Source organism: Crinia signifera, chromosome 6, assembly GCF_055691185.1.
Source record: "Crinia signifera chromosome 6, ASM5569118v1, whole genome shotgun sequence".
NCBI lineage: Eukaryota > Metazoa > Chordata > Amphibia > Anura > Myobatrachidae > Crinia > Crinia signifera.
In genome coordinates, this window is record NC_139222.1 from 16,691,586 (window position 1) to 16,713,852 (window position 22,267).

Consider the following 22,267-nt stretch of genomic DNA (forward strand, 5'->3'; position numbering starts at 1 on the left):
GCCTTTACTGTGTCTTGCATCTATTCTCTCCTTATGGCCTTTCCCTAGCTGACATTTTCCAACCAACCCTCTTTTGGTGTGTGCTGCTTGAAGAAACTTACCGAGTGCACCACCCTTGAGAGCGCTATGCCAGCCTCCAGATGGTCTTCTCGTCCCAGGCTGGACCCTTGCACGCTTCTGTGCCGAAGTGTCTTCTTCCTCCTGGATGGCCTTGTCTTCACAGATGCTGCAACACCCCAAAAAATAGATCATTTACTTATTGCCTTTACTGTGTCTTGCATCTATTCTCTCCTTATGGCCTTTCCCTAGCTGACATTTTCCAACCAACCCTCTTTTGGTGTGTGCTGCTTGAAGAAACTTACCGAGTGCACCACCCTTGAGAGCGCTATGCCAGCCTCCAGATGGTCTTCTCGTCCCAGGCTGGACCCTTGCACGCTTCTGTGCCGAAGTGTCTTCTTCCTCCTGGATGGCCTTGTCTTCACAGATGCTGCAACACCCCAAAAAATAGATCATTTACTTATTGCCTTTACTGTGTCTTGCATCTATTCTCTCCTTATGGCCTTTCCCTAGCTGACATTTTCCAACCAACCCTCTTTTGGTGTGTGCTGCTTGAAGAAACTTACCGAGTGCACCACCCTTGAGAGCGCTATGCCAGCCTCCAGATGGTCTTCTCGTCCCAGGCTGGACCCTTGCACGCTTCTGTGCCGAAGTGTCTTCTTCCTCCTGGATGGCCTTGTCTTCACAGATGCTGCAACACCCCAAAAAATAGATCATTTACTTATTGCCTTTACTGTGTCTTGCATCTATTCTCTCCTTATGGCCTTTCCCTAGCTGACATTTTCCAACCAACCCTCTTTTGGTGTGTGCTGCTTGAAGAAACTTACCGAGTGCACCACCCTTGAGAGCGCTATGCCAGCCTCCAGATGGTCTTCTCGTCCCAGGCTGGACCCTTGCACGCTTCTGTGCCGAAGTGTCTTCTTCCTCCTGGATGGCCTTGTCTTCACAGATGCTGCAACACCCCAAAAAATAGATCATTTACTTATTGCCTTTACTGTGTCTTGCATCTATTCTCTCCTTATGGCCTTTCCCTAGCTGACATTTTCCAACCAACCCTCTTTTGGTGTGTGCTGCTTGAAGAAACTTACCGAGTGCACCACCCTTGAGAGCGCTATGCCAGCCTCCAGATGGTCTTCTCGTCCCAGGCTGGACCCTTGCACGCTTCTGTGCCGAAGTGTCTTCTTCCTCCTGGATGGCCTTGTCTTCACAGATGCTGCAACACCCCAAAAAATAGATCATTTACTTATTGCCTTTACTGTGTCTTGCATCTATTCTCTCCTTATGGCCTTTCCCTAGCTGACATTTTCCAACCAACCCTCTTTTGGTGTGTGCTGCTTGAAGAAACTTACCGAGTGCACCACCCTTGAGAGCGCTATGCCAGCCTCCAGATGGTCTTCTCGTCCCAGGCTGGACCCTTGCACGCTTCTGTGCCGAAGTGTCTTCTTCCTCCTGGATGGCCTTGTCTTCACAGATGCTGCAACACCCCAAAAAATAGATCATTTACTTATTGCCTTTACTGTGTCTTGCATCTATTCTCTCCTTATGGCCTTTCCCTAGCTGACATTTTCCAACCAACCCTCTTTTGGTGTGTGCTGCTTGAAGAAACTTACCGAGTGCACCACCCTTGAGAGCGCTATGCCAGCCTCCAGATGGTCTTCTCGTCCCAGGCTGGACCCTTGCACGCTTCTGTGCCGAAGTGTCCTCTTCCTCCTGGATGGCCTTGTCTTCACAGATGAATTCCTGTAAGAAACGGTGAGTTATTATTCCCCCATACTGTGATATGCTCTTTCCCTTCCTAGTCTGTGCATCTGCCCCTAGGGTACAACACCTAGCTAAGTACATAGAAAAATATTTGAAACAGTAAACTGCACAAGTATTAGGCAACATATATAAAAAAAGAAATATTGACCTTTCACTTAAGCTCTGTCCTCTGTTTGTCCTTCTTTCTTTTTCTTTTGGGATCCTGCTTATTCTGCTGTGCTGCCTGCCACATCTCGAACAGGCAGATGGTCGCCTGCGTCTCCTGTTGTCCCATGGATGACTCCTCTCTTTGGGCTACCTCCTCCTGCGTCTTCTGTTGCCCAATGGATGACTCCTCTCTTTGGGCTACCTCTATCTGCATCTCCTGTTGGCCAGTGGATGCCTCTTTCTTTCTTTGGTCTATCTCCTGCTGCTCCCTCACTGCATGGTCCCACATTTCTTGTTGCATTCTCAGGTAATGTTCATGCTCTGCTCTGGCCCGCTTTGCCTCTTCTGCTCTGGTCCGCTCAGCCTCCTTGGCTCTGGCAACCTCAGCCTCCTGTGCTCTTGCACGCTCAGCCTTTGCCTGTGCTTGTTTACGCTGATCCTCCTCTTCTATGTTTTGCCGCTCTTGTTGGAGTGCTCTTTCCCAATGATCGTTCTCATGTAGTCTTGGATGCTGCTCTGGTGTGGTTGTCGTCTGCTGCATTTGATCTAGACTTTGATGGTGGCTTGTTTCAATTTGAATTCTTCTCTGGTATGCCCTTTCAGCCTCCACTTGTCGAGCATACCATTCAGGATCAACCAGTTGTGTTGATTGTGAACTTTGGAGTTCCTGAACGTGTGTGGCTGAAGATCTTCTCCTTTCTTCTGTCAGCAGCTGAAGGCTTGTACAGATCATGGTGGTATTGGCATTGCACTGCTGCTGCCACAGAAGCATGCTCTGTAGAGTTTGTTGCATCTGTTGGGATTGCACACAAAGATTGGACTGTGATTCAGTCAGCTGTGTAGTGATTTGATGCAGATTTGACTGTCCTGCAGTGTGTTGATTTTGTGTGTTGGCGATTTCATCAATCTTCTGGTGAATTGCCTGGCATTGTCCCACCACAGACAAATGTGAGGCCACAAGTTGGTCGTAGTAACGACCAATTGTTACCATTGCCTCCGTTTGTTGTCTGATGGCTGTCTTCAACTCGTCCATGCTCTGTTCCATCCTCTCAAAACGGCTGTCATTCCTTGCAGCATCTTCAGCTCTTCTTTGCTCCAAGTTCCTCAAACTCTCTTGAATAGCAGTTTGGTGTGAACCTGTAATGCAAAATAATGTTTGTATTTTATGTGAAATGCTTTTTTAAAAACAACCAACAACAGATTTACCCATTGTATTTCTAACCGAAATAACAATTTAAAAAAGTTTCTAATATAATGTATACAGAAAAAGTCTAATTTTTGGGCCACTATGCCTTACCAGCCATGCCAACTGTTGGTCCTCTGGTTTCTTTGTCAAATCCTCCAAATGAAACCCTTCTCCTGACCTTTTCCACAGAAGCTGCAATATTCAACCATTACCTAATGTTATTTACTGATTTGTTTTGAAATTCCAAAATGTAACAGTAATGACATTCCTAACCTGTGCGTGATGGTTGTGACTTCCTCAGCGTCGTGGTTTCCTTTGGTGCCATTGACTCTTCTGTTGGATCCTGTGGTGATGCTTATGACAAAACAAGGTAAACCCTCATCAATCAGTTGCCAAATTAAATTGTTAGTTCAATGTAAAGTATCAAGGAAAGTACTAACCTGTGTGTGATGTTTGTGACTTCCTCAGCGTCGTGGTTTCCTTTGGTGCCATTGACTCTTCTGTTGGATCCTGTGGTGATGCTTATGACAAAACAAGGTAAACCCTCATCAATCAGTTGCCAAATTAAATTGTTGGTTCAATGTAAAGTATCAAGGAAAGTACTAACCTGTGTGTGATGTTTGTGACTTCCTCAGCGTCGTGGTTTCCTTTGGTGCCATTGACTCTTCTGTTGGATCCTGTGGTGATGCTTATGACAAAACAAGGTAAACCCTCATCAATCAGTTGCCAAATTAAATTGTTAGTTCAATGTAAAGTATCAAGGAAAGTACTAACCTGTGTGTGATGTTTTGGCCTTCTTCCGCGGCGTGCTTTTCTTCGGTGCCATTGACTCTTCTGTTGGATCCTGTGGTGATGCTTATGACAAAACAAGGTAAACCCTCATCAATCAGTTGCCAAATTAAATTGTTAGTTCAATGTAAAGTATCAAGGAAAGTACTAACCTGTGTGTGATGTTTTGGCCTTCTTCCGCGGCGTGCTTTTCTTCGGTGCCATTGACTCTTCTGTTGGATCCTGTGGTGATGCTTATGACAAAACAAGGTAAACCCTCATCAATCAGTTGCCAAATTAAATTGTTAGTTCAATGTAAAGTATCAAGGAAAGTACTAACCTGTGTGTGATGTTTTGGCCTTCTTCCGCGGCGTGCTTTTCTTCGGTGTCTTTTCTTTCCCGGCGGAATCCTTCGTTGCACCTTGACCAAAATGGATGTTACAGTTAATGGATTTCTCATTGTTGTTAAATTTATTAAAAGCTTTTAGTTATAGCCACACTTTTATGGTTTAATTTACTGTACCTTGTGCACTTGTTCCAGGCCTTTCTTCTGGGACGAGCGAGAAGTACTCTGCGATCTTCTTCTCCCAATTCTTCTGCAGAGTTTCCCCAGACTGCAGCTTCTCACGGACGACTCTTCTGCAGTCACGTAACCTCTTCTTGCAGCTGTCTTTTATTCGCTGGCAATTCCCCTGCAAGCTGACTGCTTGTGCAATTTCTTCCCACGTCGTGCTCTTGAATCTGGATTTTGGCATCTTTGTCTGTCGACCAAAAAGCTGTACATTGTTATGTATTACCTGAGTGATGAGGGTGTCCATTTCCTCGTCAGTGAAGTTCGGTCCTCTCTGGGTGACATCTCCTGAGTCTGCTTCATGTTCAGTCTGTGATGTTTGTTCCTGTTGCTGCTGTTCTTCCTGTGGTTCTTGTTCAGTCTGTGATGTTTGTTCTCCAACCTGTTGCTGCTGTTCTTCCTGTGAAGAGAGAGAAAGCGTACCTCTTTCTTCTTGAGCCATTGGTAAAACCAAATCTTCAGTCGTTTGAAATGGCTCCTCTTCCTCCAAGGTGATCTGAAGCCTCCTTTCCTCCTGGGACATTTCTAAAAATGATAACTGCATATAGAAATGCAAATTGTTAAATACAATAAAATAAAAAAATGTGTAACAAATAAGCCAACACAGTGCCAGATATCAAATATGCCAACACAATCTGACACAGAGAATGTCACAGCCAGCATAATTGACAAGCTGTGTCAAACTCATGGCCCTACAGCTGTTGTGGAACTACAGGTCTCAGCATGCCCTGCAACAGCTTCAGCAATCCACTATAGCAAATCTGAGGCAGGGCATGCTGGCACGTATAGTTCCCGACATATTGAGTGCCACAGCTGTTGTGGAACTACAGGTCTCAGCATGCCCTGCAACAGCTTCAGCAATCCACTATAGCAAATCTGAGGCAGGGCATGCTGGTACGTATAGTTCCCGACATATTGAGTGCCACATATGCCCCCACAGTGAAAGAGAACAAATAAGCCAACACAGTGCCAGATATCAAATATGCCAACACAATCTGACACAGCCAGCATAATTGACAAGCTGTGTCAAACTCATGGCCCTACAGCTGTTGTGGAACTACAGGTCTCAGCATGCCCTGCAACAGCTTCAGCAATCCACTATATTCATATACATATTGAGTGCCACATATGACTAGGGACAGATACAGCAAACTGACTGGGTAGTCCAGTCGCTTACCGCATCTCTATAGCAGCCGGCAGGGTGACTAGGGACAAATACAGCAAACTGACTACCTTCAAAAGTGATAAAGTGGAGAGTGATAAACAATCAGCTCCTACCTGCCATGTCACAGACTGTGTTTGAAAAATGTCAGGCAGGAGCTGATTGGCTGGCTGTTTATCACTCTCCATTTTAGCACAGAAAACCCTGTAATGCATGGAATAGTTTGATAAAGTAGGGGGTGATGCGCATATACGGCGGGTCACGGAGAATAGGGAGCTGTTTGGAGCAAGCCAAGTGGAGGGGTGGGGGTACGGAGGTGGGTCCCAGAGACAGTTTAGATGTATATAAAAGGTGAAGTGGGGCAGAGGGGAAGTAAATACAGCACAGTGTGTATGGGTGGAGAGGAATATAGAGAGACAGGGAGTAGAACACTCACATAAAAGAAAAGAAATTCCACAGATTCTGGTGAGATGAATCTCCTCCTCCGCGTGGAAAAATCTCCTTCCCAGAGTCCTCAGTATACTCCTCCGCGTCAGCCAAAAGATCCTCCGGTGATTGTAATCCAAAGCTCTTTGCCAATAGCAAGCAGCCAAAAAGCCAACCAACCAAGAAGCCAACCCAAACTAGCAGCCAGGCAGCAATCTACGGTTAACGGCGCCGAAGCAAGGGAGGGACATGACTTTTTATAGTCTCCCCCTATAGCTCCACCTTCAACATTGCTATGGTGTAATTGGACATTTTAAATTGCACCACAATCTGTGATTTGTTATTTTAAAAGATGCATTGGTAGCGCGTATCTGACTGAATTTTGGCGGGAAGAAACTCGTGATGTTTGTTTGTTGTTTGTGAAGCAGTGCCAGGACTTTACAATATGTATACCATTAAAGGATTAATTAAAAAGGTTACATACACCTGTCAGCTGACACATAGCACACGTATGACACAAAACCGAGGTGTCTGATGGTATCGCCAGCAGCAGCATAGCGCAGCGCAGTGCAAGGTCATTGTGCTACTTGTAGTAGGGAAACCAGTATAACATTTTTTGGGGTGGACTTCATCCTGTCACTTGTAGTTCCACAGTCCCAATTACACGGGCATCATTTTGCAGACGCTTGTGGCGTATAGTTGTAGTGGGGTGTGGGGGTGCAGCGTTTGATGGGTGCAGGTGGGGAGATGGTGGGTGGGTGCTGCCCATGATGGGTTTGCAGCACTAGCACAGCGCTACAAGGTGACAGGTCATCCTGTCACTTGTAGTTCCACAGGATGACCTGTTCCACGGGCGGCAGGCAAACCGAAGAAGGATGCGTCTGCAGCCTAGTCATTTTGCAGACGCTTGTGGCGTATAGTTGTAGTGGGGTGTGGGGGTGCAGCGTTTGATGGGTGCAGGTGGGGAGATGGTGGGTGGGTGCTGCCTATGATGGGTTTGCAACAAGGGCCAGTTTTGGTGAGGTAAAAATCTGTGGGGGCCGACCATTCAGCCTGACACTATTTTGATCACCCACTGTGCCACCATTCACTGTATGTCCCCCACTCTGCCTCCTCCACTGTATATTCCCCTACCTGACCATCTTTCTCTGTATGTCCCCCCAGACTGCTCAGTGGGGTAGCTAGGTGCCACAGTGCATGTGCACAGGGCATATCCTCCCCCCCCCCCCCCACACACACACACACACACACACACACAATTTATTGTACTCGGGGCTCGTGGGTGGCAAAAAGTTGGCATGGCCTAACATTATACCACACACCGTAATGGCCATTGAACATTCCATAATGCCAATGACACATAAGGTCGCAAATGATGGCCATTACATACTACCATAATGCCAGTTACATACTATATAACACACCGTAATGCACATTACACATTTGACACATAAGTGCCACTGTACCCCGCCCTATATAGTGGACCTTTTACACTATATGCCACCCACCATAGTACCCCAAAGTGTAAAATTGGATGGTGGCAGAGGTAAATATGGCATGGAGAGCAGGGACACAGAGGAGGAGGAAGTATCAGAGGCACATATGGGCAGGAAAGAGGCATGGATATAGAAGCCTGACCCTCCTTGACTGTATGTCCCCCAATCTGCCCCCATTCACTGTATGACTCCCATTCACTATGTCCCACAGCCTGCCCCTCCCCCCTTCTCTGAATGTCCATCACTGCCTCCATTCACTGTATGTCCCTCAGCCTGACCCTTCTTCACTGTATGTTCCCCACCCTGACACCATTCACTGTATGTCCCCCTGCCTGCCCCCTCCCTTCTCTGCATGTTTCCCAGCCCCTTGTGTGAGCCAGAGGATGGAGAGGCCGGAACTGCAAGGGCAGGAGAAGCTTGGGCTCCCGCTGCCGCCCTCCTCCACTCTGCATGTTACAGGAGCAAGCTTCCCCCTTGCTGCACCCCCTCTGCACACACTGCTGTCACTGTGATTGTGGAGCAGGGTGATCTCACTGTGACGGCCGGCACCTCCTCACTGCTGCAGACACCCAGCCGGCTGACTTGCTTACCACGCGTATGTCTGTCCCTAGACACCCTGCTGGATTTTAGACACGAACACCAAATAATATTTTTAAAGTAAAATCTTTTATTAAAAACTTGGGCCCGGTACAGGGCGTCGTTGATCAGGCGCTCTGTTTCAGTCCTTGTTTCCAGATCCAGTTTGCGCAGTTTATTTGCAATGTTGCGCCCCACATTGTCCTGCTCATCGTCGTTTATTACCATCACTCGATTGGCAGAATCCAGAATCTGGCGGCTTATGACCTCCAATGACTCTGTGGCCTGCCTTGGCCTTTTACGGCCTCTCCTTGATGCAGCTTCAGGTTGCTGCGTGGCTTGCTGAGTGGTGGTGGTTGTGGGTCTAGGGGTAGAGCAGAGGAGGGGTGAAGGCAGATGTGAGGGCACATCCAGTGTGGGTGGAGACTCCTCTTCCGCAAATAGAGAAGGCTGTAAAATAAAATGTAACAACAAAATCACTAATTTGTTTTGTAAAACCTCTTTAGAATTTTCTACTACCGCCTGTCAAGAGCTAGGCAAGGGGTTGAAAATACATTTGGCATACTTGTACATACCAGGGAAGGCAGGTACATATCAGGGAAGGCAGGTACATAGCAGGGAAGACCAGTACATATCAGGGAAGGCAGGTACACACCAGGGAAGGCAGGTACACATCCCTGATATGTACTGGTCTTCCCTGGTATGTACCTGCCTTCCCTGATATGTACTGGTCTTCCCTGGTATGTACCTGCCTTCCCTGATATGTATCTGCCTTCTGCAGATCAAGACAGTTTTTTGCCGTTTATCGGTCGGTAGGCACAGCGTACACACATATACAATTGAACGGCTGTCCGACCCAGAACGGAAGAACGGACCGACGATTGTATATATGTGTACCCAGCTTTAGTTATTTAAACAGATTGCATTCAGCTGTGTAACATTACTTAAAGATAGTACTTCAAAAAATACTTTTAAGTTAGCATAATAAAATGATCTACGAAGAAAAAACAGCTGTTTGTCAATGCTATATTACATAGCATCCGATTGTTGAATAAAGGTTTGCAGATTCACTTGGCAGTATAACTTAGTTATGGAGCGGAGTAGGCCTATTCACAGTCATTTAAAAAATCGACCAAGGGTAAATTTCACTGTGAGGGGGATGTGTTAATTAGTCTCAGGGTCTGTGGTGACATTGAGAAGGAAGCTCTGCTCGCTGTCAGCGTTCAACCATAGTATTTAATACCCTATACTGTAAACAGTAAATCATATCTGAAGGATCAGTCACACAACAAATCACAATGAACTGAATATTCTATGCGAAGTGGCATGTAATATTTAGTTTGAGTTTCAGTTTCACATTTTACAACATTTTATTCAACAATACTACCTCCAGCCTGTTATGTAAATGGCCATGATCGTTTATCAAAAATACATTAAATTAAATACAATTAAATTATGTCTGTGGGACTCAACGTTATTAAGGGCACATGAGTGTATTAAAAAGTCTAAATTTGATGACAAAAGCTATCCTGTTTGCAAAAGTATCAAATTTGCGTGCAGAGAATGCAAATGGAAAGATCACGGTCTTACAAATATTCTTTGACCTTTGTCGAATCATTAAGCATCTTCACATCACACATTTTAAACCATGTGGGATGGTTGAAACGTCACAGCAGGGGTCATCACAAAAATGTTCAGAGATTCGTCCATTGGTATACTCGCACTCCTAAAAATGTATGGCATACCTACATTTAAAAAAAAAAAATTATGGTGTAACTGTTAATGATTACATATCAAAATAATTGTACATTTATGTATTAAAAAAATATATATTTTCAAAACTGACTGCAAGTACACAATATTGAAAAAAAAAAAAAATATTTTGCTTGTTTCCTTGGTCTCCAACCACTATTTAACTTACCTTCAAAAATAAGTTAATATCTGTCTCCTGTTCTCATCACCATCATAACCAAAATGTGTAACCTTTCCTTCTCTACTGGTGTCTTTCACTCATTGTTGAAACATGTAGTTATTAGCCTGATTCTGAAAAAACAGAATTCAGATCAAAGCTCTGTCTCAAACTAACATCCCTTTTCGCATCTTCCATGCACCTCCAAACTACTTGAAAGACTTGACTAACCTCGCCTCACACAATCTTTCTCAACTCAAACAACTTAATGGACCCTCTTCAGTCATGATTTCCTGCCCAACACTCCACAGAGACAGCACTGAATAAAGTTGTGAATGATCTGGTCACTGCTAAATGTAAAGGCCAATATTCAATATTAATGCTTCTAGATCTCTCTGCTGCTTTTTGATACAGTTGACCATTCACTTATCATAAAAACAGTACAATCCCTAGGTATTAAAGACACAGCCCCCTCTTGGTTCTCATCCTACCTATCGAACCGCTCCTTTAGTGTTCGTTTATCTGATTCTATCTCCTCTTCACTACCTCTTTCAGTTGTAGTACCTCATGGTTCAGTTTTAGGTCCTCTACTTCAATCTATACCTCATGTTTTGGGAAAATAATTAGGTCCTTTGGAATCTCTGTATCATCTGTATGCGGATGATACTCAGCTCTACCTATCCACCCCAGACCTGTCCCCATCTGCATGGAGCCGTGTCTATGAATGCCTCTCTGCTGTTTCATCATAGATGTCATTTTGCCACATCTAACTTCATATCTCAACAACAGAATTAATTAATTATATGACAATTTTAAGTGTTATACAAATACTTGAATTGTTCATTTTTGTTAAATGAAAAAAAGGGTAAACTTACCAATTTAATGTATGATAGTGAAAACCAAAATCCTTAATCAAATCTTTAGATTTAAAGTGTGAACAATTGGAACCAACGTGAAAACTGATAAATTGAGCAAATCAAAACATTCTCCAAAAAAAGCTGAAAAATAAACATTTGGACCAAACAGGTTGAATATGAATCCATCCAAAAAGGTGTGATTTAATCCATCTTCATATGAAACGCAATTGCACGCAGGAAATCCTTTACATCCAACACACCTAGTTGTGCGAAACAGCGCTGTAAGGCATCTTCTCTGGTCACAATTTCTCTTTTTGGCGGAGTACGCAAGACATTATATCTGACTTTCTCTAAATTTGCCATTGTAATCTGTTGTTCTTTGTGCAGATATTTGATAAGCTTGTACACCCCAAATTTGTTTTGGCCCAGAAGAATGCTCCAACGCCGATGCCACCCTTCCAATTTATTTTGTGTGCGTGGCATTCCATGGACCATATTCTCGTGGACTGATCACAAGCAGGGTGGGAAAAGGGGTGGAGCACGGCTTTGACTGCGGCTTCGTGGTCTTATACGTCCTAAAACGTAATTCTCTTCGAAATAATCCAAAACTGGCGCTGCATTTGTAGGCATATCAGTTTTCAATAGCTCAAAAGCTGACGGAATATCTTCTGGAGGAAGAAATGAAAGTGCTTGAAGTTGTCGTAATTGCAAAGAAAAATCGTTGTCTTGCCCATATTGCACCGCTAAGCCAGATGATTGGATCTTACGCCACAAATTCTGTCCGAGGTGGAACAAGCAGCATTTATGTGTACTTGCAGGAAATGCTTGCTTTGCAGCTTTGATGGCAGACATCTCAAAGTCTGTCAATATATACAGTGGACTAAATTCTATGCCATATTCATGGGCATAGTCCTGCAAGTCATCAAAAAAACGTGAGTAACAAATCTCTGTCTTGCTACTCAGTAGACCGTAAACCAAGGGCACAAATCTTTGGGAACTACAATCAGTTCCCACCATAGCATGAATTGTATATATTTGGCGGAAAATGTTAGGACAAGTTTTGAATGTTCCGTCCATCAGCCAGTAGGGGGCCTCCTGAAGTTTGCGCAGGTTGCACTCTGTGGCAAACAGCATTACTCTTTCATTAGGAAAACTGCTGTCTCTGCTAAGGAATTTTATCTGATCTATAAATTTCAAGTTATGTGGAACAGTGATTTCATCTAAACTCCTCGGCTCTGGAGGACCATCCTCTCTCCTGACACGTTTCACTATTTTGCGTAGCGATTCACTATTGGGCATGCATGCCGCGCTAGAAACGGGCATTTCACCCGTTACATTCTGTATAATTACCGACGGGGCATCATTCGTTTCTCTTGCCTGCTGTTTAATTTTAAACTTGGCTAAAGCGACATCAGTTTTCTCAGCTTTTGGCGTGTGAGTGTGCTCGCCATGTCTATTCAAATGATGTTGGCCGTCAATGATGGTGGTTTTGGCATAGCTTCCGCACGGTCCAGTAACTTTCTCAGTGCAGTGCCAGTAAACCACATCACCCCGCTGTTTATTTTTAGCCATGAGATATCCGTCGATATTTAAGAGCATACCTTTTTTTGCAGGAATCAAACGACAAACGCCAGACATTGTTCTAGTAATTCCTCAAGAGCGCTGACAATCACAATGCTTGATCACTGCCAGGACAGGGACCGTTACTTTAAAATGCCTATTTATATACTTGTGTGACTATGGAGGAGGAGTTCGTAATACATGTATGGATTAACAAATAGAATTGTAGAATATTGAAATGTGGCATTACACGTGCATTAAATAAGATTTTGTTTGTAATATACGGTACAAGGTGTACGTACGCTATTGGTAGATTTTAAATTGAGGGAGGAGTAGGCTTAAATAATATGTGGCGGGCATCACAGGGGACCAGTGGAGAACGGGCAGCTGGACTTGACTTATACAGTTTAATACAGTATGTGTGCGATTTAGTCATGTGAGTGTTGGAATTCACAAGCTCCCTTTGTGGTTTCTATGCAGCATATTAGGTGCAACATACACAAGGCTCTACATGGCTGTGTATCGGAGACATTGGGCATGGAACGGTCTGAGCTGATGGATAATCGGGTGTTCAAATACAAGGCGCCCTAATGGAATTTGTTTGTGATGCAGGAGTAGTCAAGGCAGGCAATGATAGTATGGTGCACTGGCCTGGGGGATGAAAAGGACGGGTTCTGGAAGTGGTTTCCAAACCCCTAGCTGGTGGTGGTGTAAGGGAAAGGATGCGGGCAGGGAGCGTGCGGCACCGAGCTGTAGGCGTAGCGGGATGAAATGAAGGCGCCTAGGACGGAGCTGCTGGCTGTGCTGGCAGAGTGGGGACATGCGAGAGGAGCCATCAGCGCCGGGCTGGGGGATGAGGAGGACGGGTTCTGGAAGTGGTTTCCAAACCCCTAGCTAGTTGTGGTGGAAGGGAAAGGATGCGGGCAGGGAGCGGGAGGAGCTGGCCTGTAGGTGTGGTGGCTTCCTGTAAGGCGCCCTAATGGAAGCTGCGGGCGCCGCTGGATGAATTGGCGGCGGACATACAGGGCAGCGCTGGGCAGGGGGAGGTGAAGCAGGGGGCTGCCAGGCTGCAGGATGAATTGGCGGCGGACATACAGGGCAGCGCTGGGCAGGGGGAGGTGAAGCAGGGGGCTGCCAGGCTGCAGGATGAATTGGCGGCGGACATACAGGGCAGCGCTGGGCAGGGGGAGGTGAAGCAGGGGGCTGCCAGGCTGCAGGATGAATTGGCGGCGGACATACAGGGCAGCGCTGGGCAGGGGGAGGTGAAGCAGGGGGCTGCCAGGCTGCAGGATGAATTGGCGGCGGACATACAGGGCAGCGCTGGGCAGGGGGAGGTGAAGCAGGGGGCCGGCAGGCTACGTGATGATGCTTATAAGGCGCCTAATGGAAGCTGCGGGCGCCGCTGGATGAATTGGCGGCGGACATACAGGGCAGCGCTGGGCAGGGGGAGGTGAAGCAGGGGGCTGCCAGGCTGCAGGATGAATTGGCGGCGGACATACAGGGCAGCGCTGGGCAGGGGGAGGTGAAGCAGGGGGCTGCCAGGCTGCAGGATGAATTGGCGGCGGACATACAGGGCAGCGCTGGGCAGGGGGAGGTGAAGCAGGGGGCTGCCAGGCTGCAGGATGAATTGGCGGCGGACAGATACGCTAAGCGACTACACTTTAGTCAGCCGGCAGAATGACTACGGCCAGATACGGCTGGTAAGCGACTACACTGTAGTCAGCCGGCTGAGTGACTACGGCCAGATACGGCTGGTAAGCGACTGCACTTTAGTCAGCCGGCAGAGTGACTACGGAGAGACTACCGCTGCTGAACATATATTTACCTTTATGTATTGCTCCTTTAGAACTTGGATGATGGCATCACAGGTCTCAGGTATTATTAGTCCCAGAGCTTGAGAGGATATAGCGGTGCTGTACCTCAGATCCGCAAGGGTCCTCCCAGTAGCCAGGAAACGTAGTGTTGCCACCAGTCTCTGCTCCGCTGAAATAGGCCGCCTAAAATAGGTGTCCTGTTTTTCGATTAAAGGGGTGACTAGTGCCAGTAGCTCCATGAAATGAAGGCGCCTAGGACGGAGCTGCTGGCTGTGCTGGCAGAGTGGGGACATGCGAGAGGAGCCATCAGCGCCGGGCTGGGGGATGAGGAGGACGGGTTCTGGAAGTGGTTTCCAAACCCCTAGCTAGTTGTGGTGGAAGGGAAAGGATGCGGGCAGGGAGCGGGAGGAGCTGGCCTGTAGGTGTGGTGGCTTCCTGTAAGGCGCCCTAATGGAAGCTGCGGGCGCCGCAGGATGAATTGGCGGCGGACATACAGGGCAGCGCTGGGCAGGGGGAGGTGAAGCAGGGGGCTGCCAGGCTGCAGGATGAATTGGCGGCGGACATACAGGGCAGCGCTGGGCAGGGGGAGGTGAAGCAGGGGGCTGCCAGGCTGCAGGATGAATTGGCGGCGGACATACAGGGCAGCGCTGGGCAGGGGGAGGTGAAGCAGGGGGCTGCCAGGCTGCAGGATGAATTGGCGGCGGACATACAGGGCAGCGCTGGGCAGGGGGAGGTGAAGCAGGGGGCTGCCAGGCTGCGCAATGGCCGATCATGGTGGGGCTCGAGGGGTAAAGCAGCGGCCAGGGAGCAGGAGTCGCAAAAGACATGTCGATCCAGTGTATGTCTATCATTCATTTATCGTTGTGTGTTTCTCTGTATAATAAATTTGTCGATTTAAGTCCATGTCTATCATCATTATTTGTCGATCATTGAAAGTGTCAGTGACAGCAAATGTCGATGTATTAGCTGTCTATTTATGAGTTGTCGAACAATATACATGTCGAAGAATTTAAAGTGTCTATGATAGTACATGTCGATGTATTAGCTGTCTATATTTTTAAGTGTCTAACTAAATCACTGTCTGTGAAGTAGTTGTCGAACATTTATTGATGTCTAATAATGGTGTGTCGATGTAATATATTGTCTACAAAAAGTTTGGCGCTATTTGTAACGTCTACGTAAATTATTCCTAGTTAAACACTGTGTCTAACATTACAATTCGAACATTGACATGTCTAACTCAAACCTTTGTCGTTCGAATTAAAATGTCTGTGTATAATTATTCTACCTTAAAAAAGTCGTTCCTGCATGCATGTCTATGTATCGCTGTCGAACATATTTCTGCCGTCCTTCTATGCTTCGCAGCCGCGTCCCAGATCCGTCATAAATAAAGTGTGGACAGGTGGATGGAAGACAGCAACAAAAAGCAAGGTATTTCTCCCCACCATAATTGACCACCTAATCACCCCTTTATGTATCTAACAATAGAGGGTAAATTAAGGAGCATGGGGCAGCCATCTTGGAAAGCAGCATTTTTTTTTTGTGAGCTACCAGTGGTGTCTTCCCTCATACTCCCTACCTGCTCCCAGAGACCCCCTAAGTTCTCCTGTACATAACCGCTGATTCCCACACACCTAGCAGATTGAGAAGACAAGGTTCATGGACCCGGGCAACCCTCCAGCTGCTGATTCCTTCTCACCTCCTGCCTGTTACAGCTGCTTGCAATGTACACGGCTCCTTTCCGGCGGCTTCCAGCATCCTTTGTGACATCCTTTGGAGTTTTATCGCATTTTGATATGCAGGGAAACCGGCACGCTGGGTTTTCGCTGCAGGGGGTATTGCCAGCAAAAGTGGTCGATAAAAGTGGTCGATACCCCATATAAGCCTATGGGCTTCTTAATGCGACCCAGCGCCACCATGCACAACCCCCCACAGACCCCTCCCTCACCTGTATCCGGGCAGCACTGTGACCTCCTCCTCCCTGCACTGTACATCCTCTTCCGGGTGCAGGGAGGAGGAGGTGGAGCCCACCCCGCAGCAGCCGCTGGGTAATGGAGGGAGGGGGAGTCGCTGGGGATCCGCTCACCCTACACCGACTGCTTCACAATGGCCAGCGCTTATCACAAGCGCTGCCTGTTGCTATACTAAGCGCATATGTTACAGAATATGCGCTTAGTATCATTGCGGTAGCCGGCGGAGGATAGTGCATCCCGCCCATATTGTGGTCCCCGGACAACATCCAGCTTACGTGTTCCCGGGTAGCCTCTTCTACCCTTGCCTCTCCAATCCAGCATGGGGGGAGAGTAATCATCAGGAGGGGCGCGGCGTTCGGATGATGGGGTGAGCGACATGTTTGGGGGGTGGGGGGGAGTGATGACAACACACACCTACGGCCGGTTTCACACAGTCCGGCTCCTGCCAGATGGGAAATTACCGCACGGCTTAAAAGCCGTGCCGCCCCTACAGTGTGTGATGGACAGCTCTGTGTCCATTCACACTGGACGGTCACGGCGCGGCCGCCGGGTAGCAGCCGGATCTTGCCTCTGCAGCGTGCGGCTGCCGTGCCGTGGCGGTCCCATTCTGCCCATTCAGTGTGGTGTGGAAGGCAATGGGCGCCTTCACACACCACGGAAATTGACGGATACTTACGCCCGCCCCCATGTGACAAGTAGGGCGGGCGTACACCCCGTCAGACTGGACATGCCAGTCAAACTGTTTGGACCCACCCCCATGTGACGAGGGGGCGGGGCCACAGGATCTCCAAACCGGACCATGTGAAAGGTCCTGAAATCCGGCTAAAAACCGGACAAAGTGGGTCCGGCTTTTTTCCGTCCGGTCAAAACCGGAGTGTATGAAACCAGCCTACCTGTCCGTGGCTTCCACAGAAATCTTCCAGCAGAGCCAGTGCCGGCAGGGCAGCTCAGCCCGAAAAATTTCCGTGCATCCCACCAAAGGGGTTCCAATTTATCTGAAATGTTAACAGAAATCTTAAGATAAAACTTTTTTTTTTAACGTGCTCTTTGCACGAAATCTTTTGTCCAGGACTGACGGGGAGTAAAAGGGAACTCTAGAGGTTAATCTTCAGATCTCAGATCTTCCTAGTCTGTGGGCACCTTAAGATTGAGGGCCAGATGTACTAAGCTAGAAAAGTAAATACAATGGAGAGTGATAAACCATTAGCTCCTACCTGTTATGTTACAGGCTGGGTTTGAAAAATGACAGGTAGGATCTGATTGGCTGGCGGTTTATCACTGCCCACTTTATCACTTTTTGCAGCTTAGTACATCTCGCCGTTAGACTTAATTTAGGCACCCAACTAGACGGGTTCAACTAAGTATCCACTATACCAGGGGTGGGGAACTTCTAAGATCCGAGGGCCATTTTCAATGAGGCATAATGCTGACATAAGGAACAGGTCAACACGGAAATGTTTGACACGATGTTTCCGCAAAGCAGAAGCTCCCTGGTCTACCCAGCGCAGCGTTATATTACCAGAGTGCCCAGATTGGCACATGTTCTGTGATCCGGGTCTAGCGGGAGTGGACTTCACTCACCACAGCGTCCTCAGTACCCAGAATGCTAGAGCTCCATCCGAAGGCAGCCATGACAGTTTGAACCAGCTGACTCGTTGGGACTGGTCACATGATTCCCTCGGCCTATCGCTGCTTAGACAGGGTCATATAGGAAGCTCGCTGAAATCTTGTCAATAACCATTGAAATTCTGGAGCAATTACTTCAGCCTTGTGCATACAAACAGATATAGGATAAAAGTAGTATAGACACAGTGCGCCTCAGGCAGAGTCGGCAAATACGTGAGTGGTGATAAAGGGGTATTCCCAAATTACCCCAACAGAGTACAAGTGAAAAGAGAAAATTTAACACCAACACGCTGTCTGCGCCTCCACCTTTACATGTATAAATAAGAGAATTATACAACCCTTTTCTGCACAGCTGCGCTGTGAAAGGTGCATCCAGTACAAAAATCACAATGATGTTCTCATCAGACGGATGTCATATTCATATGAAAATAAAACAGAGAGTGGATCATAGCGTAACACAATTTAATACAATACAATAAAATTCGGTATGATGCTTCAAGCTCCCTCCTGGGATAACAAAACTTAAAGCTCAATTACCAGAGTAAAATGAGAACCTTAATGAAAAGAGTTCTCAATCAAGCATAAAATATATGACAGCCTTGGAATCAACACATATTCTGAGGTGAGACAAAAGTCTGCAATTACCCAAAAGTATGGAGAACTAGATGGAATCAGTTCTCAATAAAGCATTTCAGGAAAGAACAGCTTGATGTTCAAGTTACCAATCCTGGACCGCTGCAGCAGGTTCCTGGCTGATATCTTCTTCCCCAGAAGGTATGAAGCTCCTCTTGTGGCTGTGGTATCGCTGACAACGCGTTTCAACCACTACTGTGGTCTTTTTCAAGGCTGAAGTAAAATCGCTAATGTCCACTGGGTTTAAAAAGGCTAATAATCACATTCTAAGCTAAATCAGCTGATCCTATTGCCGTCTATAGCGGCATGCCATTGGTGCTCCCCGCGGTCACGTGACCCGATGTGTGGGAGTGTTTCATTTACTGCTGGTGTCATAGCGCCCTCATCCAAAATGGCGGAAGCCGCACTTCCGGCCTGCGCACAGCGCTGTAAACAGCAGGTTCTTATGGTGATGTATTTCTGGCGTAGCGCCCTTGACCAAGATGGCGGAATCTCTACTTCCGCAAATAGCGCTATAGATTACAGTGACAGCTCCCTTCCATCGCGATCACGTGATCGCTCGGTGCTCTGAATCATAACAATATACATCAGACAATTATATCCATAGAATCTGTTGGAAAGGAGAAAAATAAGTTTTATTCACAGATAAACTTCTCTACAATAAACACTCTATCCCCATACCTTAATGCAGGAAAGAAATGAGATATATATAAAGAAGAGGATTTCACATGCAGTGCAGGATTACAAGAACCATTTAATCTCGAAGTCAGAGTTTAACCCCTTCGGGATTAGGGTGTCAAACTCGTAAATCATCTCCATCTCCTTCTTAGCCAGAAGGGTGGAGATGTTTTTATTTCTCATATTAGTTTTGACCATCTTTAATCCTACAAACACTTTATACCTCTGAAGATTTCATGGGCGTGCCCACAAAAATGGTAGGCACGCCTAACGAATCGATGGGAGTGTCCACCCAAACGCAGGCGGGTTTACGCCTGATAGAGGCGGACGCATAATGCTGGCGCCCACCCAGAAGCTTGTATTCCACTAAGCTGCCAGGTGAGTCTGGGGCTAATTTGATAAGTAAACATCGAATTACTTTTCTTTTGAGTGGCCGCATGTGAATAGGGATTTCGCAGGGGAGGGGGGCAGAAGCTACAGCACTTGCAGCCCAGCGAGCCAGTCTGAATTAAAAGTACGGTTTAATAGGATATCATATAACAGACCGGGTACTATCTCCATCTCTGCGCTGCACCGTGACGGGACAAAGCATCTTTCCTAATGTCCGTGTTGGCCAGGAGGCAATGCGGGTTCAATCAAAGGCCTTTGATGGGGTTATTCAGAGGTACCTTCGGGCCATGCTGGGCAGGTAGGTTCTCCCAGAGCAGGTGGGTGCTGGCTCGAGGATTGATCCACAGGCCGGACGAGCTTCCCTCTAGTGCAGCGGTGCTCAACCTCGGTCCTCACCCGGCAGGTGCACTCATTACTCACTGGCACATTTTAAAAGATCACAGGTGGATCTGATTATTTCACCGGTGATTCTGTGTGGAGACCTGGAAAACGTGCACTGTCCGGGGGGAGGGGGGCTGAGGACCAAGGTTGAGAACCACTGCTCTAGTGAATGGTTCCGTAGGCCCCGTGAGTCAGGCACAGTTGTCCCCTGAGCCGACCTTTTCCATGTGTTTGGAATCTAGTCCTTCACTCAGAAGTGAGGGGGGTGTAACGGAGTCTGGAGATCCCACTGAAAGTTGTGGCTTACAATAATGATGTGATGACCCTGGTATACATGAAGTGCCAAATCGTTAGTGAGCTTTCTCAGGGGAGCTGCCACAGGGAGCTCAAAGGGAATTGGGGCAAAGTTGTCTTTAGGACAAGTCGGACGAATGTATTGAGGCCTTTACATGCCCAGGCCGAAGAGTCATCCAGGAAGAGTTTTTCTGGATTGGTGAAGCGGGTCAGCGGTTTATCCTTCTGGCAACCCCAGAAATGAATATGGTTAATATCTGATCTGACACAAATAGTTACAATGAACCATATTAGATTAGATTGGAGGCAGCTTCTTATAAGGTCGAAAGCGGAACGAGATGGTGGCGGTCTTGGGAAAATGGTGGCAGTCTTGGGAAAATGGTGGGGGGGGGGGAGGTTTCATCAAGAAAAAAATAATAAAAATTCTGTTTTATATAACAAAAAAATCATAAAAAACATTGATCAGTGCAGTTTCGCCATCTGCTGCTCGTCAGATGGGCCAATCCCATGGACAAAGGCTGGAAGGATATATCTGACAGCCATATACCAGATTGTGAAATGTATACGGTTGCCCAATATATTCATCCATCGGGTATACGCGCTGTTGTGATGTGTCCCCGGCCTTCATGGTGCGCAGACTGCTAATATTAACTGATAAAAAGCATTAAGTAATGCCTGTAATTAGGTTCATCCAAGTCCCTAATGGATACCTATATTATCAAATATATGCAGCGAAGTTCCACATCTCACCTCAGTATGGTATTAGGGAATTATCATACTCTAAGAGATGCCTGACAGCACTGGACATGCCGGAGATGCCCGACAGCACTGGACATGCCGGAGATGCCCGACGTCACTGGACATGCCGGAGGTGCCCGACGTCACTGGACATGCCGGAGGTGCCCGACGTCACTGGACATGCCGGAGGTGCCCGACGTCACTGGACATGCCGGAGGTGCCCGACGTCACTGGACATGCCGGAGGTGCCAGACGTGACTGGACATGCCGGAGGTGCCCGACGTGACTGGACATGCCGGAGGTGCCCGACGTCACTGGACATGCCGGAGGTGCCCGACGTCACTGGACATGCCGGAGGTGCCCGACGTCACTGGACATGCCGGAGGTGCCCGACGTCACTGGACATGCCGGAGGTGCCCGACGTGACTGGACATGCCGGAGGTGCCCGACGTGACTGGACATGCCGGAGGTGCCCGACGTGACTGGACATGCCGGAGGTGCCCGACGTCACTGGACATGCCGGAGGTGCCCGACGTGACTGGACATGCCGGAGGTGCCCGACGTCACTGGACATGCCGGAGGTGCCCGACGTCACTGGACATGCCGGAGGTGCCCGACGTCACTGGACATGCCGGAGGTGCCCGACGTCACTGGACATGCCGGAGATGCCCGACGTCACTGGACATGCCGGAGATGCCCGACGTCACTGGACATGCCGGAGATGCCCGACGTCACTGGACATGCCGGAGATGCCCGACGTCACTGGACATGCCGGAGATGCCCGACGTCACTGGACATGCCGGAGATGCCCGACGTCACTGGACATGCCGGAGATGCCCGACGTCACTGGACATGCCGGAGATGCCCGACGTCACTGGACATGCCGGAGATGCCCGACGTCACTGGACATGCCGGAGATGCCCGACGTCACTGGACATGCCGGAGATGCCCGACGTCACTGGACATGCCGGAGATGCCCGACGTCACTGGACATGCCGGAGATGCCCGACGTCACTGGACATGCCGGAGATGCCCGACGTCACTGGACATGCCGGAGATGCCCGACGTCACTGGACATGCCGGAGATGCCCGACGTCACTGGACATGCCGGAGATGCCCGACGTGACTGGACATGCCGGAGATGCCCGACGTGACTGGACATGCCGGAGATGCCCGACGTGACTGGACATGCCCGACGTGACTGGACATGCCGGAGATGCCCGACGTGACTGGACATGCCGGAGATGCCCGACGTGACTGGACA

The 22,267-nt window shown here is 47.9% G+C and overlaps 2 protein-coding genes across 2 annotated transcripts in view; one reads left to right on the forward strand and one right to left on the reverse strand.

Annotated features, from left to right (window-relative positions):
• Positions 1-22,267, forward strand: part of LOC146010000 (uncharacterized) — a 475,993-nt gene that overhangs the window by 52,500 nt on the left and 401,226 nt on the right. The window lies entirely within an intron of this gene.
• On the reverse strand, positions 1,970-10,950 carry LOC146010040 (uncharacterized). The gene is made up of 11 exons (XM_083150875.1): positions 10,935-10,950; positions 9,741-10,193; positions 8,376-8,600; positions 4,443-5,028; positions 4,260-4,340; positions 3,926-4,006; positions 3,759-3,839; positions 3,592-3,672; positions 3,425-3,505; positions 3,263-3,343; positions 1,970-3,102 (listed from the first exon to the last, which is right to left on the reverse strand). The coding sequence occupies exons 3-11, from the start codon at positions 8,376-8,378 to the stop codon at positions 1,970-1,972; spliced, it is 2,208 nt and encodes a 735-aa protein (XP_083007001.1). The 5' UTR covers positions 8,379-8,600; positions 9,741-10,193; positions 10,935-10,950.